Consider the following 13,974-nt stretch of genomic DNA (forward strand, 5'->3'; position numbering starts at 1 on the left):
GTCTTCCAGGAAGCAGAAGTACATGGGATTTATCAGTGCCATCCCAAAAACGGATCCTACTTCATTACAGACTCAGATGTGATGTCGGTGCCTGCTGCACTGTACCATACTAAATCAATTTTCTTTCTTTCAGCCCCCATCTTACATCATTGCAGTGGCAGAGGTTAGAGCCTGAAAAATGAGATAAAACAAGACATTTTGTCCCATCTCCATGAAGGCCAGCTTGGCAAGGTCTGGGAGCAGGGCAAACCAAGCCCTTCCCCCTTTTCTTGTGCTTCCTTCACCACCTCCCTTGAAAAGGCGCTGCCTGACTAACCCACATGTCTCCCTTTTCCTCTGACAGTAAATCCCAGGCCCTCTCACACTAACCTCATGGCCACAGGGCTGGTTAAAGGATGTCCTTCAGCTGTCCCTCAGGTGTCAGTGGGGCAGCAGGCCAACCCTCCATGTTTCTTGGCATGCCCTGCAAGGCTGCATGCCTCTCCCCAGCACACAAAGCCTTCCCAGCTCTGGGAGGAACAGGATCTGCTCCTGCCAGCAAAAGAAACACACAAGGGAGCCATCGACACAGTCTTCCACTTCACTTCCTCAGGGTGATTTCATGTGACTGTGATCTACACATACCCCAACCCAGCAAGTGCCACCCCAGGCTGCAATTAGATGCTCCCAGAGGGCCCCATTCTCTGTGAGGGATGGTAAAGTGAGAGCAGCCTTCACCTTGAGGGGTACAAGTGCCTCCTCTGTTTTTTTTCTGTGGTAAAGAGAAGTTGAGCAAACACTGTGGATGTCAATCATTGCCCAGCAGTGGGAAACAACAGGCCCATGCCACTGCTGCTCCCCCATGCTCATCTGCACCTTGTGAAGTTCCCCCTGGGCCTCTTCCTGTATTTTGTTTGTCTGTGCACACGTGGGAGGGAGGAGATTAGGAAACCCCAGGGGTCTGCCTTTGCTTCTTCCCCATTTGTGGTTGGTTATGCTGCTTTCTCAGCACAGGTTGTGGTATGCTCCCAAATTCAAGGGGCTGAGGCAGAGGCCTCCTTTTGCTGCATTTAGTAAACAAGGAGCTTTCCAGGCTTTCTGTGCTGTTTTGAAAAAAATAAGGGCACTATCTTGGTGCAAAACCAACTCCATCTAGAGAAGGACCAGAGATATGGGTCCTGCTTCAGAAAAGTAGCATTGACATTTTACTCAGAAGGGGGAGGTGACGTTGGTTTGAAATCTGAAGAAGAGCAATTGTCCTCTATCTGTGCTCTTGAGACAGAAGAAATTTATTTCTTCTTTCAAATAAAATATTTTTCTTAAAAAAGGCCTCTGTTAGAATATCTCTAGCCAGATCTCCTGCTGATGTAAATCCACATCTCTCTTTGGACACCACTGTTGCTGTGTCAATTGCAGAGCTAAGGGCACAACTGCCACGTAAAGGAATTTTGTCCATACAGTTCCACGTGCACACACATTTATACACCCACAGGCTTACCTGTAACACAGAGCTGGGGTGCTCTTCAGACATCTTAGAAACAGGAGGCCTGAGCCTCACCCCAGTTATGGCCAGAGTTAATCAGCAGTGACTTCCTTTCAGGCAGATTACACCTGTGCAAACGGCGCTGTGCCCACCAAAGTCCACTCCACGTACAGGCTGTGGGCTCAGCCCCTCATGGATGCCTCAGGCCATGCTGGCATACAGACTGGGGTCAAAGTATTCCTGCTGCTGCACATTTTCCAGAGTCCAAACTATAGGGCTCATATCTTTATACAGCCTAATAAAACTAATGAGATTTCCTCCCATGTTCTGAGTCAACAAAATGTTTCTTTCTGCCTTCTCTTCTGAAGCAACAGCACAAAGATCTTGCTTTTCAACTCAAAGCTTCAGGTGTGAGCACCAAAGTACCCCAGTGCATCCTTACCTTTCAGCTGCTGCCTGTGAGCCCCCAGCTCGCAGGCTTTGGGTGAATAAGACCCTCTGTTTCTGCCACAGGGGACAGGGGGTCAGAGATACCCACCCAAGCCACTGGCCAAAGCCAGTTTGCACCCTGAGCCTTCCTCAGGAGTGCTGCAGTCAGGCCCAGCCCACAGGGAGCAATGACATTGCCCACACCTGAGCCTCCCTTGAGCATCTTTTTTCTTCTCCATAGTCTGCCTCTTGAGCTGCAGCTCTAAGCTCTAGAATATTTAGTTCTTTCTGCTGCTGGGAGAGAGGGTGACTCACCATCGGGATCAGCATCTTGAAAAGGTCACGTTAAGGCCCTATAAAAATAATGAAATTTAGACAGACAGCTCTTTCCCAATATTTGCAACTGCTCAGTTTTTCATTTCACTTTGTCACCACTTGGCAGACTTTGGAAAACATTGCATGATGCTCTGTTGTTGTCTGAGGACACAGGGGGCTGGACGAGCAATACTGACGCTTTGCAGAGGGCACTATGAGAAAAACAAACTACGTAAGCAGCTTCTTCATTCTAGGAAAAAACACATCTGAGTATTACATGACTTTGTCAGATGTCTTTTGCTTTTTTTAAAAAAAAGGCTTCTATTGGTAACTCATCTGCTCCCTTTCAGTGACCAAAAAACACCAAAGGATTCTCCACAGGGAGACTGGAGCATTTGGGCTTTTATGATGCTGGCATGTCAAGCTAGGTATTAATAGTAATGTGAGTGAGGTTTTAAATAGACCCCAGCAAATGCAAATCTAGCTATTTTTAAAGTAATGCACTGAACAGGAATCACAAATTAGATCAAATACTACAGCAAATATTAAATTCCAGCAGCAGTTGAAAGGTCAGTGTCTCACTATAGTGACACCACGCAGTTTTGTGAGTGCAACACAGCTGTGGCGAACCCGAAACCAGCACTAAAACTGTCCGAGTGTGTATATGTGGCACCCATGAAACCTGAGCTAAACACTGATGCACACGGAAAGGGGATTATGGCAGCACACGCTCGTGTGTTTGCTAACTTTGTGTGCCTCGTTAACCGGGGGCAAACAGACATCTACATACTCAGGCTGCCCAAAATACATTGTTCCCATAGAATATCATCCCAGTCTACAAAACCGACTCCTGTAACAGGGCAGCATTCTTTCGTAAAGTTATCTGGCAGTGAAAGAACGCTGCCTTCGCTGAGCATTGACATCGGAGTTAAAAAACCTAATTGTCGGCGGCTTATTTTTAAATAGGAAGCGCGAAGGCGCGGCCCTCTGCCGCGGGGGCGGAGGGAGCGCGGCACTGCCGGTGACCTCTGCAGCTACAGATCTGCCCGGAGGAATGCCATCAGCCAAAAATACTTCGCTGGCCCCTGCCTGAACTCAAACCATCAGATAAAAATAAGCTTTTGTCTTCCTTTTCGCTGCCCTTTATCCCCACGGAGCCCCCAAAGCCACGGCTGGGGGTGTGAGGAAGGTGGCGCGCGCACTGACACCGCCCGCCGCTGGGGGGCGCCCTGCCCGGCGGCCTCACGCGGACGCCGCTCTGCTTCCCTCTCGCGCGCGCCTGCGCGTGCGTGGCTCCGCCCCTTCCCTCGCCGGGCGCGCGCGGGGCGGCTCGCGGGTACGTTGCGGCCCCTCGGGGGCGGGGGGGAACATGGCGGCCCCCAGGGGCCCTCAGCGCGGCTCGCACCGCGCCCGGCCCGGCCCGGCCCCGCCGCCGGGGTGGGACACGGCCCTCCGCGGGCCTGCGGCCTGCCCTCTGCAGTCATGAGGGGCGTATGGCGTGTCCGTGTGTAGATACACGTGTGCTTGCGTGTGTCTGTGTGTATGTATGTATGTGTATGTGTGTGTGTGTTTGTGCTCCTGTATGCAAGCACGCAGGTGTGCGCAGGTGTGTGGGGCTCGGTGTGCGAACGCCCTCACACAGGGAAATGGGGATGTGCCAGCAAAAGCTCTGCTGGGTTCTGCTGCGCTGTGTGTTTCCTGTCTGTGCTGCCGCTGCAGGAAGCAGGGGGTTGTTGTTTCCTGCCTGGTGGAGATGCAGCGTTCTCCGGTGAAGTTGTCCTTGGGGAATTGTGTGGGTGTCGAGCACACAGGAGCTCCTAGTGCGGAAAAATCGTGCTAACCATGGGAAAGGAGTAGTTATAATTGTAGTTGGTTTGAACCGAGAGTGTTTTGCTGAATAACATTTGTTCATCCTTTTACTTGTGTTTGTCTTCTGACAGTGGCCGGTGTCTGTTACTGTCCAGTGCCTTCTGTTTTCGGGAGAAATAAAAATTAATTTTGAAGGAGTACAGCTCGTTCACACTTTTTTCCCCCCCAAATGGCTTTAGTCCCTTTAAAATTACATACTTCTGTCTTACATACTTCTCTAATATGCTGCTGTAGTTATATTGTAAGACACGTCCTTAATTTTTTGTGTTTGTGTACACACCCTGCTAATGCTTTTTGTTCTATTACATTTGATTCAGTATGATTCCCTAAATTTATGCTGGTGTTCTTTTGCAAAGTTTTTGATCAGAAGCTATTCACTACCTGCAGATCTAGCAGGCAGAATTTTAGACTCTCAGGATATAGATTATAATCTTTTTAGAATGTTCCATGTTATTATTTGCAGAGGCTTTAAACAAACAAAAAAGATCTTCTCTTTATTCAGGCTTATAGTAGGTGTTGAGTGGTGTTTATTCTAGTTGAGTATCTTGTTAATGACACTTATATCCCTTTGTTTCGTAGAGAATTGGTGAGCAGAAGAATTGTTTTTAATGAAATATCCGGCATGTGCTGACAAACAAGTCAGAAAACCCAGCCAAAAGCTAATGTCATCTGAGTCGCCCACAGACAGTCCAGAGGTGCCAATGGAAAATACCCCATTCCCTGAAGTTCCTGATGTGGAAGGAAAGGTGAAGTCAAATGACAATCCAGTAGAGAGACTGGAGGCAGGCTCAGGCAAGGAAGAATGCCTTGAGTCCATGTCCAAGAGGCAAAGGAAGAAGCTGTTGAAGCAGAAGCAGTGGGAAGAACAGAAAGATCTACGGAGGTATGGTTTGCAAAGCAGCTTCCCATGGTTCCCATGTAATATTTAGTGCTAATAATAATGATGTGTCAGCAGAATGTGCTTGTGAATTGCTTCATCAAATCAAGGCAGTTGAACCAGTTTTCTCCCACACCAGGTTTAAAGCAGTAGCCCCAGGCTACTTGGTCTGCACTCGAAGAGGCTGTAGAGGTAAGCATCCCCTCCTCATCCTAGATTTGTTCCTCAGCTTCAGGAGGGATTCAAACGTGCATGTTGTTATTTGTCAGAAGGGAGACAGAATGTGTGGCCTTGTTCCTCTTTTCCTGGTGCTGGCAGACTTGAGATTCTTAAAAATACACTGAATAAAAGCAGCCACATTTGAGACAAGAAGTGATGTGCTACAAGTTACCCTGACTTACATAGAGCTTCTGTTTTGATGTGTTGAGAGAAAGTGTATCTGTAGATGTGCTGATGGTGGTTTATTCTTATCCCACTGACTGTTCCTTCCCAAGGCAGTGGTTGTTGCTGTCTCTGAAATTTGATCTTCCAACTGCCTGCTCCTGTCAGGAGGACAGGAGGATGGACCAATTTCTTCAGAAGCCTTTTGAAAAACTGTGCAGTGAAACGGGATGTAAATTGTCTTCCTCATTCTAATCCTGATACTGTGATTGCTGTTCATGTGTAAACTAACTACTTTTTTGCTAGTTCTGAGATTTGACTCAGAGGACCTGTAAATCCATGAGACTCCCAGTATTGAGTTAATTGAGCAAATTGAATTTGTGTCAGATGTCTGTAGGTATTTACAGAACTTCACAAAGTCGGGGTGGGGGATGTGTTTTGTGCTGGTCTCAGTGTGGCACAAATGTAGGCAACAGGCTGAGTTTAAACTATCACAGTCACAGGACAACCACTTTGGCCCTAGAAGTCTGCATTTGTGTGCACAACACAGTACCTCAGCAGTGCTGGCAGCACTTTTAGAGGATTGATTTGTTTGTTTACTTAGGCAGAAACGAAAAGAAAAACGCCAGAAGAGAAAACTAGAACGTCAGTCAAAATTGGATTCCAGTAGTGAGGGGAATGGCAGAAAGTGCATGCGCAGGGAAGTTGTTCCTAGCACGCTTCGCCTCATCGTGGACTGCAGCTTTGATGACCTGATGGTGTTAAAGGTAAAAGGAACTTCAGATTAACTAGGTATATTTAATTCTCTTAAATATAGATTGTATGTTCTCAGGATTTTCCCATGGGTTACAGACTGAGTGTTGTCACAGTGATAAACCTGTTTGATTCCTCAGATTAATTCTGTATGTTCATTAAATCCCTCTGATTTTTTTTCCCCTAGAATAATGTAAATCAAGCACAATGCATAGAGGTGTCTAAGTACACCTGTGTGGAAGATGTGTGTGTCTCCTTGTCAGCATAATCCCCTCACAATGGGTGCTTTTCCTCTCAGGATCTGATGCCCATACTCTCCAAGTAGTCACTTTAGCCAGTTAAAAGCTTCCTTTTTCTCTCTTTAGCTTCAGACTGGCTCATGATAAAGCATTTTGTGATGGTCTGTATGAAGGATTAAATAAAAACAAACTATGTTGTGTACAGGATGTTAAGAAGCTTCACAAGCAGATTCAGAGATGTTACGCAGAAAACCGCAAGGCATTTCATCCTGTGCAGGTGAGTTTGAACAAACTGAATGCTGACTGTTGCCAAGTACCAAACATGAGAACTGTAGTAGGAAAAGAAAATATTTAAGCTGCCTCTTTCATAAGAAAATTACTTCTATTGTAACACCCATGTGTTATAAGGATACACCTATATATGGAACAGTATGTGCATGCAGATGAAAAGTGCCAGATCCAGGTGTGCCAGTAAGAGGCTGTTGATAACTCTTGGTTTTAGCTCTGGCAGATTTTTTAAAAAGTCATTGTAAGTCTGAATTTGTCTTTTAAACGTATCAGTAACTATATGAATGTGGTACTAGTACCACTTCCATCTAAAAAATATTATGAGTTTTAGGTAACAGTTAAGGGTAGAAAGAGAGGAAACAGATTGTGGCAAATTGACGTTTCTGTATTTTGTACCTCTTGTTTGTTCTGTTTGAAGTTTTACTTGACCAGCCATGGGGGACAGCTGAAGACCAACATGAATGAAAATGACAAAGGATGGGTGAATTGGAAGGTGAATATTTGAGTATTTCTGTAAAAAGTTAAAGTCTTGATTGTAGTTGTTAACTGTATTGTTAGTTGTGAAGAACATTCTTTTTTTCCACATGGGTTTTTGTAATACATGTGAGCAATAGCATATTTGAAAAGGTGTAGTCTTTTTGTCCTTTTAATTGATTTAACTTTAATAAGCCAAAGACTGCTTCTCTTGAATCTAGATTTGATTTTTGCTTGAAAAACTACACACAAATCCATTTTCACGTATTTTTTTTAACAAATTCCATTCATGATAGACTAAGCAGGACTCCTTGATTTAGGCAGTTCCAGCAGTTGTCTGTCTTGGCAGTGCTCTTTTATCCATGTCCAAAACAAGACTTGCCAGTTGGGATGTGATTCTCTGGTGGGCACTTTCACTTTCATCACGTTCCTTTCAGCGCTGAAGCGTTCTGGAGAGAAGTCACTTCTCCTGTGGTCAAGCTCTTGTTGGTTTTCCTTGTGACTCCCTGTTAAGCCACTATTCCAACAGCTGCAGAGGAGGAGCACTTAGAACAAATAAAAGCAGTCCTGTTTCCAGCAGTTCTTGTGCAATAGCTTCTCCATGAGAGCTTAGCATAAACTTCTCTTACTGAACAATTAATGTTAACGAAACGTTTGCTTCTGGGTTCAGTTTTTTAATGGGCTTGAAAACTACTTGGATCCATAGGAGAAACATGGCAACGTTTGAAGGGAATCACAAGAACTTAAGGACTTGTAAAGTTCTTCTGGGTTTCAGAAAATTTCATGTTGATTTTTACAAATCAGTGCTCTAGGGACTGGATTGTTTACAGAGAAAATCAATCTGCACTGTGCTAGGTATTTGAACGCGAAGGAGGAATGTGGAATGACCACATACTGTTGGATTTATTTTGCCAGTCCCATCTTGGGTCTGTAAAGCTTGGCCAGCAATTCATCAGTTGAATGTAACTTCTTTTAACTACCTTTTTTTGAGGATATCCAAATTAGAACAGAGCACTATAGTGAGCTAATAAAGAAAGAAGACCTAGTATATCTTACCTCAGATTCCCCAGATGTTCTCAGCGAGCTTGATGAGAAGAAAGCCTATGTGATTGGAGGACTGGTGGATCACAATCACCACAAGGTAAGCTGTGGGTCTGTTCCTTTGCAGCTTTTTTTTTTGGCACCTTATTTGACATTATTGCTGTTCATGTGTAAACTAACATAATTAATAATGAGAAATCTTCTTCAAAAAAGAATTCAAAAAAATGTTGAAGAAATGTGAAAAACACTTGTGGTGGTAGCAGTGGCTTGTGTTCCAGAGTTTTCTTATTCTTTACTCTTCCTTTGAAAAAAAATACTGAGTGACTACAACCTGAATATCTTTGTACTTTAACATAAGCTCACCTTTAAAACAGCCAACAGCTGATGGTTCTAGAGCTGCAGCTGCATGAACAAGTTTCATTTACAATCCTGTTGACCACAGGTCACAATGTGAAATACATATAAAGTAATGAGTTTTCCAGTGGTGGTAGCCCTTGAGGAAGGTGCTGTCCAATCCGGTTAAGTTTCTTTTTGTAACCAACTTCTAAAGCAACACCGTGGCAGCACAGGCAAAACTTTTGCCAGGAAATGATACTTGTAGTGAATCTGTATGGGCTCATCTGAAACAATAATTCTCAGTCCACTTGTTTTGGTGTCTTTTCCCCAGGGAATTACTTACAGAAAAGCTATAGAGCAGGGAATTGGTCACGCACAGCTCCCACTTGGAAACTTTGTCAAAATGAACAGTCGGAAAGTGTTAGCTGTCAATCATGGTAAGTTCTAAATCACAAAACAATTACATTATTTTGGAATGTACCTGTAATAGTCACGCCTCAAACCCACTGCACTGTAGTGCAGATGCCTAAACCTTGTTTTATTAGGTTGATATTTCTTGAATTTAGTTGCCTTCAGAATACACTATTTGCCCTGAACTTTAAATATTGTAGATATGGTTAAATGTAAATGACAGTATCTTAGCCATTTAGAAGACATTGTGTCCTGTTGGCTTGTTTGAGGATTACTTGTGACTTTCTTACCATCCTGGTCTTGTTCCCAGCTTTACTGTATAAGTGAGTAAAATGTTGGAAACTATCCAACATTGTATTTTATGCCAAGGAAGGATGAATGAGTGTGATGTTTTCACCTCTTTCCACAGCTTTGTTCAGCAGTAACTGCCTCAGTACCTGTAGACTTTCCTCAGTTGGTATCAGCAGTACTCCAGCTACTGAACTTTCATAACTGTATTTTACCTGATTTCCTGGTTCTGATTGAAGTATTAATGGCTTAACCAAGCCTTAAATCTTGCTCCTTTTAAACTTTCAGCTTTATTATTAGATTGTCTTTCAGTGTCATTAAGCAAAAATACATGCAAAATGCAGCCTACTCAGACCTTCATGGAAATTTTTGACATGGTGCCAATGTCTTTATTGTGCCCCGCTGCACATTCTTTAGCTTAACTTACCTTACTTTATTTCAAGTTTATTTTTTTATGTAACACATTGCCCAGTGATCACTTTATTTTCTGAAAGTGCCATATTAATGAGGCTGGCATTTGCATGATAATAAAGATTATTTAAGCATGGAGGAGAATATGGTATGGCACGGGACTTAAAAATTGTCCAAAAAATTATCAGAAAAACTTATGTATTTGTAAGATTTTACATGTTTCTAAAATTAGATCTTTCACTGTTGCTTTGTATAGAAAGGAAGAGCTAATTATAGGAGGGGTCAAAATCTTTAATCAAGTGCATCCACAGCAGGATTCCTGTCAAACATGTGAAAGCATTGGTGCCTGTACAGAAGGCAGTGGTGAGACTGAAGTATTTGTCTCAGTTCCTAAGAGAAATACTGTCGTGCAGCTGGAGACTTGGGCTGTGCTTGGCTTGAGGCTGCAGCAGTAGCAGAATTGCAGTGTCTGTTCCTGCCTGCATTTCATCAGCTCTGCTCTGAAGAAGCCACAAGAGCATGCACCTAAACCTCTGTAAAGATGGACTTGGGGGTGTGTTTCTGTTAGCAATTCACTTACCTCCCTGTAAAAGCTGATGGGCTTTTCTGATGTTGCAGTGTTTGAGATCATCCTTGCTTACCTGGAGAAGAGAGACTGGAAGGAGGCCTTTTTCAGTGTCCTGCCACAGAGGAAAGGGGCTGTTCCTTTGGGAGAAGCCAATGATTCATCCAAACATGCTCTGTCTGGGAAAGAAGATGAAGACAATGACTCGGACAGCAGCTAGTCTTCAGAATTGGTTGATGGGAATGACGAGACATGCAGTTTGTGGAATAAAACTGGGGCAGGAAGGAGTTTTGCTTCAAAGACCATCTGCAGCACTTGTAATGCTGAATTGTCTCAGTGCCCGGTAGTCCCAGAGCTGTTTCTGTGCATGAAAGGTTAAGTTAAATGCAAGTTTTACCCTGAAACTTCAATATAATAGCTTTTTAAAAGAGAGGGAAAAAAAAGAAATTAATGGAAAATGCTGCATTTTTTCCCAGGGAAGCTGTTTAATTTAATTTTTTAAATATTATTTTTTATACATACCAAGTTGGATGTAAGTTCCAAGAGCACAAGTAGTTAATATTTTAATGTACACATTCTTGTCTCCATTTCTGTTCAAAAGTTTTCTTGAAAGCAGTGAATGACAAGTGCTCCTTTGGTTCCAAAACCTGTACCACTAGTGCCTGCTGCAATGTGTGCATAAACACTCTAAACAAAAATTCTGATTTTCCTGAATATCTCAACAGAGAATCACAAGCAACTGAACTGCCTGATTTATCTATTGTGTTTAGTTGGCTGGGGTCAGTAGGTGAAGTATGAATGTGGGGTTAAGCCAGTGCTTTATACTTGAGCTTGAGAGGGTTGGGTGCTAGCACAGGTGCAAATCCTATGCCTTGGTAGGCACATGGTGCACACTGGGGTGACTCAATCACTCTTGATTATTCCTTCATATTCTCAGCAAAATTTATCACATGGCCCCAGAACAACACCAGGAGAGAGGAACTCTTCCTTACAGGTCACTCAGATTCAGTATTACTGTGTAATCACACGATCCTGTATGTATTGTATTGTCTGTCAAATATTTTTCCTTTAAAAAAAAGTCATAATCTTAGTCTTGGATGGATGTTCTGATTCTGATTCATCCCCTGACTTCAGTGCTGTGGCAGAGTAGTGAAGTGGACATCTTGGAAGTGAGGCTTTGCTTCAGCTCTGTGAGCCTGCCTGTCCCTCTCTTCCCCAGGGAGTAGCCAGGTGGCTGCAGTGCCTGAATAAGTGCATCTCTCACACAGGTTTCTCATGCCTGAAGAGCTTGAGGTCATGGCATCCTAAGTGTTCCTCTCTGCTGAGCTGCAGTCAGAGGGCTCATTCAGCTGTGATTTGCCTTTTGCCCAATTTTCTTCTTCCCTTCGTTGCTAGTGCTTTCAAGTGGAGACTGCAAGTGGGATCCCTGTGGCTCCCTATGGTCTGTGAAGGCTTGGCACACAGCTGGTTATGACTTACACTCTTAGTGCACTTCTCTGTATGCTTTCTAAAAGGCAAATAGAAAAGTTTATTCTGTTAAAAGGATGGATTGTGGTTTGTTACTGAAGATCCATGAGGCTTTTCTTAGGCTTTTTAAAAGTGTGATTGCTTTGTTGCAGAAACTAGATCAGCCTTTTCATAAAAGCATTGCTGGCTTTATTTCTATAACAAAAAAGGCAGCATAAGTGTACCCAGCCTGTATAACACTGATTCTCTAACTGAAATGTGTAACATTTCAAGGAATTACGCCTTTACAGCTGAGAGAACCTCATGTTAATCCATGTAGCACCTACTAAACCTGATCTAAGACTCTTCAGTCTGTCCAAGTTTTCCTTAAGACCATTTCATACATGTGCCTTATTTACTCAGGCTTGAGAGTATAGGAGCTCAGACAAACTGGGGGCTTTTAGAGACATGCTGAAAGGGTTCTAAAGCATCTTACAGAACTGTTGTGCAACTTAAAACACAGCCTTACAACATTACCAGTGAAATAAGATAATCACATCCAGGTGTTTTAAAATCCAGTTGTTTAAATCTGAAGCTTACCTGTCTATGGAGAAATAGAAAGAAAACATGGTCTGGGGTGTATTGCTGTTCAGAGGCAGCTCATGCCAACTGCGCTGTGTCACAACAGCTCAGTGGCTGCTGCCTGTTCATACGTGTTGCTTGTCTCGCCCACACAGTGGGGTCTGCCTGTCCCCCATCATAAGAAGCATGGCAGCAGCTCAAGGAAGGTGATCCTCCTGCTCTACTGAGACCCTGCATGGACTGCTGTGGCCGGAGCTGGGGCTCACAGCATATGAAGCCCATGTTTGAGCAAGTCCAGAGGAGGCCATGAAGATGCTCAGAGTGCTGGAGCACCTCTCCTGCAGACGGGCTGGGAGAGCTGGGGCTGTTCAGCCTGGAGAAAAGAAGGCTCTGGGGGCACCTTACAGCACCTTCCAGTACCTGAAGGGAGCCTACAGGAAAGCTGGAGAGGGGTTTCTACAGGGACAGGTGGTGATAGGACAAGAGGGAATGGGTTTTAACTGACAGAGGGTGGGTTTAGGTTAGATGTTAGGAAGAAATTCTTCACTGTGAGGATGAGGACTTTTTATTGTTTTTCATTTTGGATTTACATAGTGTGTACAAGTTATAGCGGTGTTTGGCACTCTGGTGTTCTAGCTTGTGGCATGCTACTTAAGAAAGCACATTTATTCTTCATTTGCAATCTACAGACCTGGCTGCTCTCAATATTTTCAAGATGGATACTTTCATATTTCAGGCATGGCTTACAAATGCATTACACTGGAAGCAGAGATAAATCACTGTACTGTTTTATAATAAGAAATGACAAGGAATTTGTTTCTGATGCCAGAAATAAATATTGACATACAGTGCTTTAGGACACTTACAGAAAGATCTTTCTTTGAACCAGCTTTAGGTGTATGAAGTTAATGCAACTGTAGGAAAACACACTGGGAAGTTCTCTGCTTCACACTGCTGTTCTCAGTGAAGATCAGCTCTGACATGCTTGTCTAACCAAGACTTAGAGATCTCCAATGTGATTTGTTCCTGGGCCACAATATTGAAGAACAGAACATTAAAAAACACTCTGCACAGCTCTAGAACAGGATCCCTGTGTTTCACCACCAGGCATGAAACACCTGGCGTCATTGCTGAGCTTAAGAAACGCCACCAGGCGTCATTGCTGAGCTTAAGAAACCTCTGACTTTCATCACTAAGCTTTGTAAAGTTTCAGGTACTCCCAGAACTATTGCTCAGCAATGCTGGGCAGCAGAATACATCCAGAGGTCTTAAACCTGTGTAGGAAAGCATTAAAAAAGAAAAAAAGAAGGTATGGCTCAGGGAACCTGAAAAGAAAGAAACAGAAAATAGGAAGGGGATATGGCAGAAAGTCAAACCTCACTGAACTAGGCAAACTTTCTTTTAGTTGCATGCAGTGGGGAGGCCATAGCAAGGTGCCATAAATAATCCTGTTGTTTTGTTCTCTTTCCATTGAGCCTCAATATCCTTGGTCCAGATTTCTGAAGTCAGGAACCTCAGCACTGTTTATCTGCATCCATGTTGTGACAATTTCCCAAAGTGTACTGCTGCAGGTGGCTGTACTTTCCCCCTTCTTGTCCATTTCCTGGATTCAGGTCAATTTGCCTTTCCTTTGGCTTCCATACGTCCCATATGCTCATTGTCCCATATGTCCCATAGTGCTCCATGTTTGCTTATGGAGCAGTAGTGTTTGATTCTAGACAGGACTCTGCAGAAGAGCACCTGAGTAGGAAAGAGCCTCTCTGAAGTGCCCCATCTCAGAGGCTTTTGGTCACAAGGTTGACAACGA

The 13,974-nt window shown here is 43.8% G+C and overlaps 1 protein-coding gene across 4 annotated transcripts; it reads left to right on the forward strand.

Moving 5' to 3' along the window:
• Window positions 1-3,424: 3,424 nt before the first annotated feature.
• TRMT10A (tRNA methyltransferase 10A) lies at window positions 3,425-13,864 on the forward strand. Of its 4 annotated transcripts, none has more exons than XM_074541118.1 (8): window positions 3,425-3,542; window positions 4,655-4,958; window positions 5,938-6,100; window positions 6,531-6,602; window positions 7,032-7,106; window positions 8,079-8,228; window positions 8,796-8,901; window positions 10,193-13,864. In XM_074541118.1, exons 2-8 carry the CDS (start codon window positions 4,684-4,686, stop codon window positions 10,357-10,359), a joined length of 1,008 nt encoding a protein of 335 aa, XP_074397219.1. In that variant the 5' UTR covers window positions 3,425-3,542; window positions 4,655-4,683; the 3' UTR covers window positions 10,360-13,864. The 4 variants fall into 4 exon arrangements, with proteins under 4 accessions (XP_074397219.1, XP_005484776.1, XP_074397220.1 ...); XM_005484719.4 differs by lacking the exon at window positions 3,425-3,542 and adding an exon at window positions 3,549-3,998; XM_074541119.1 differs by lacking the exon at window positions 3,425-3,542 and adding an exon at window positions 3,549-3,974.
• Window positions 13,865-13,974: the final 110 nt, after the last annotated feature.

Source organism: Zonotrichia albicollis, chromosome 5, assembly GCF_047830755.1.
Source record: "Zonotrichia albicollis isolate bZonAlb1 chromosome 5, bZonAlb1.hap1, whole genome shotgun sequence".
NCBI lineage: Eukaryota > Metazoa > Chordata > Aves > Passeriformes > Passerellidae > Zonotrichia > Zonotrichia albicollis.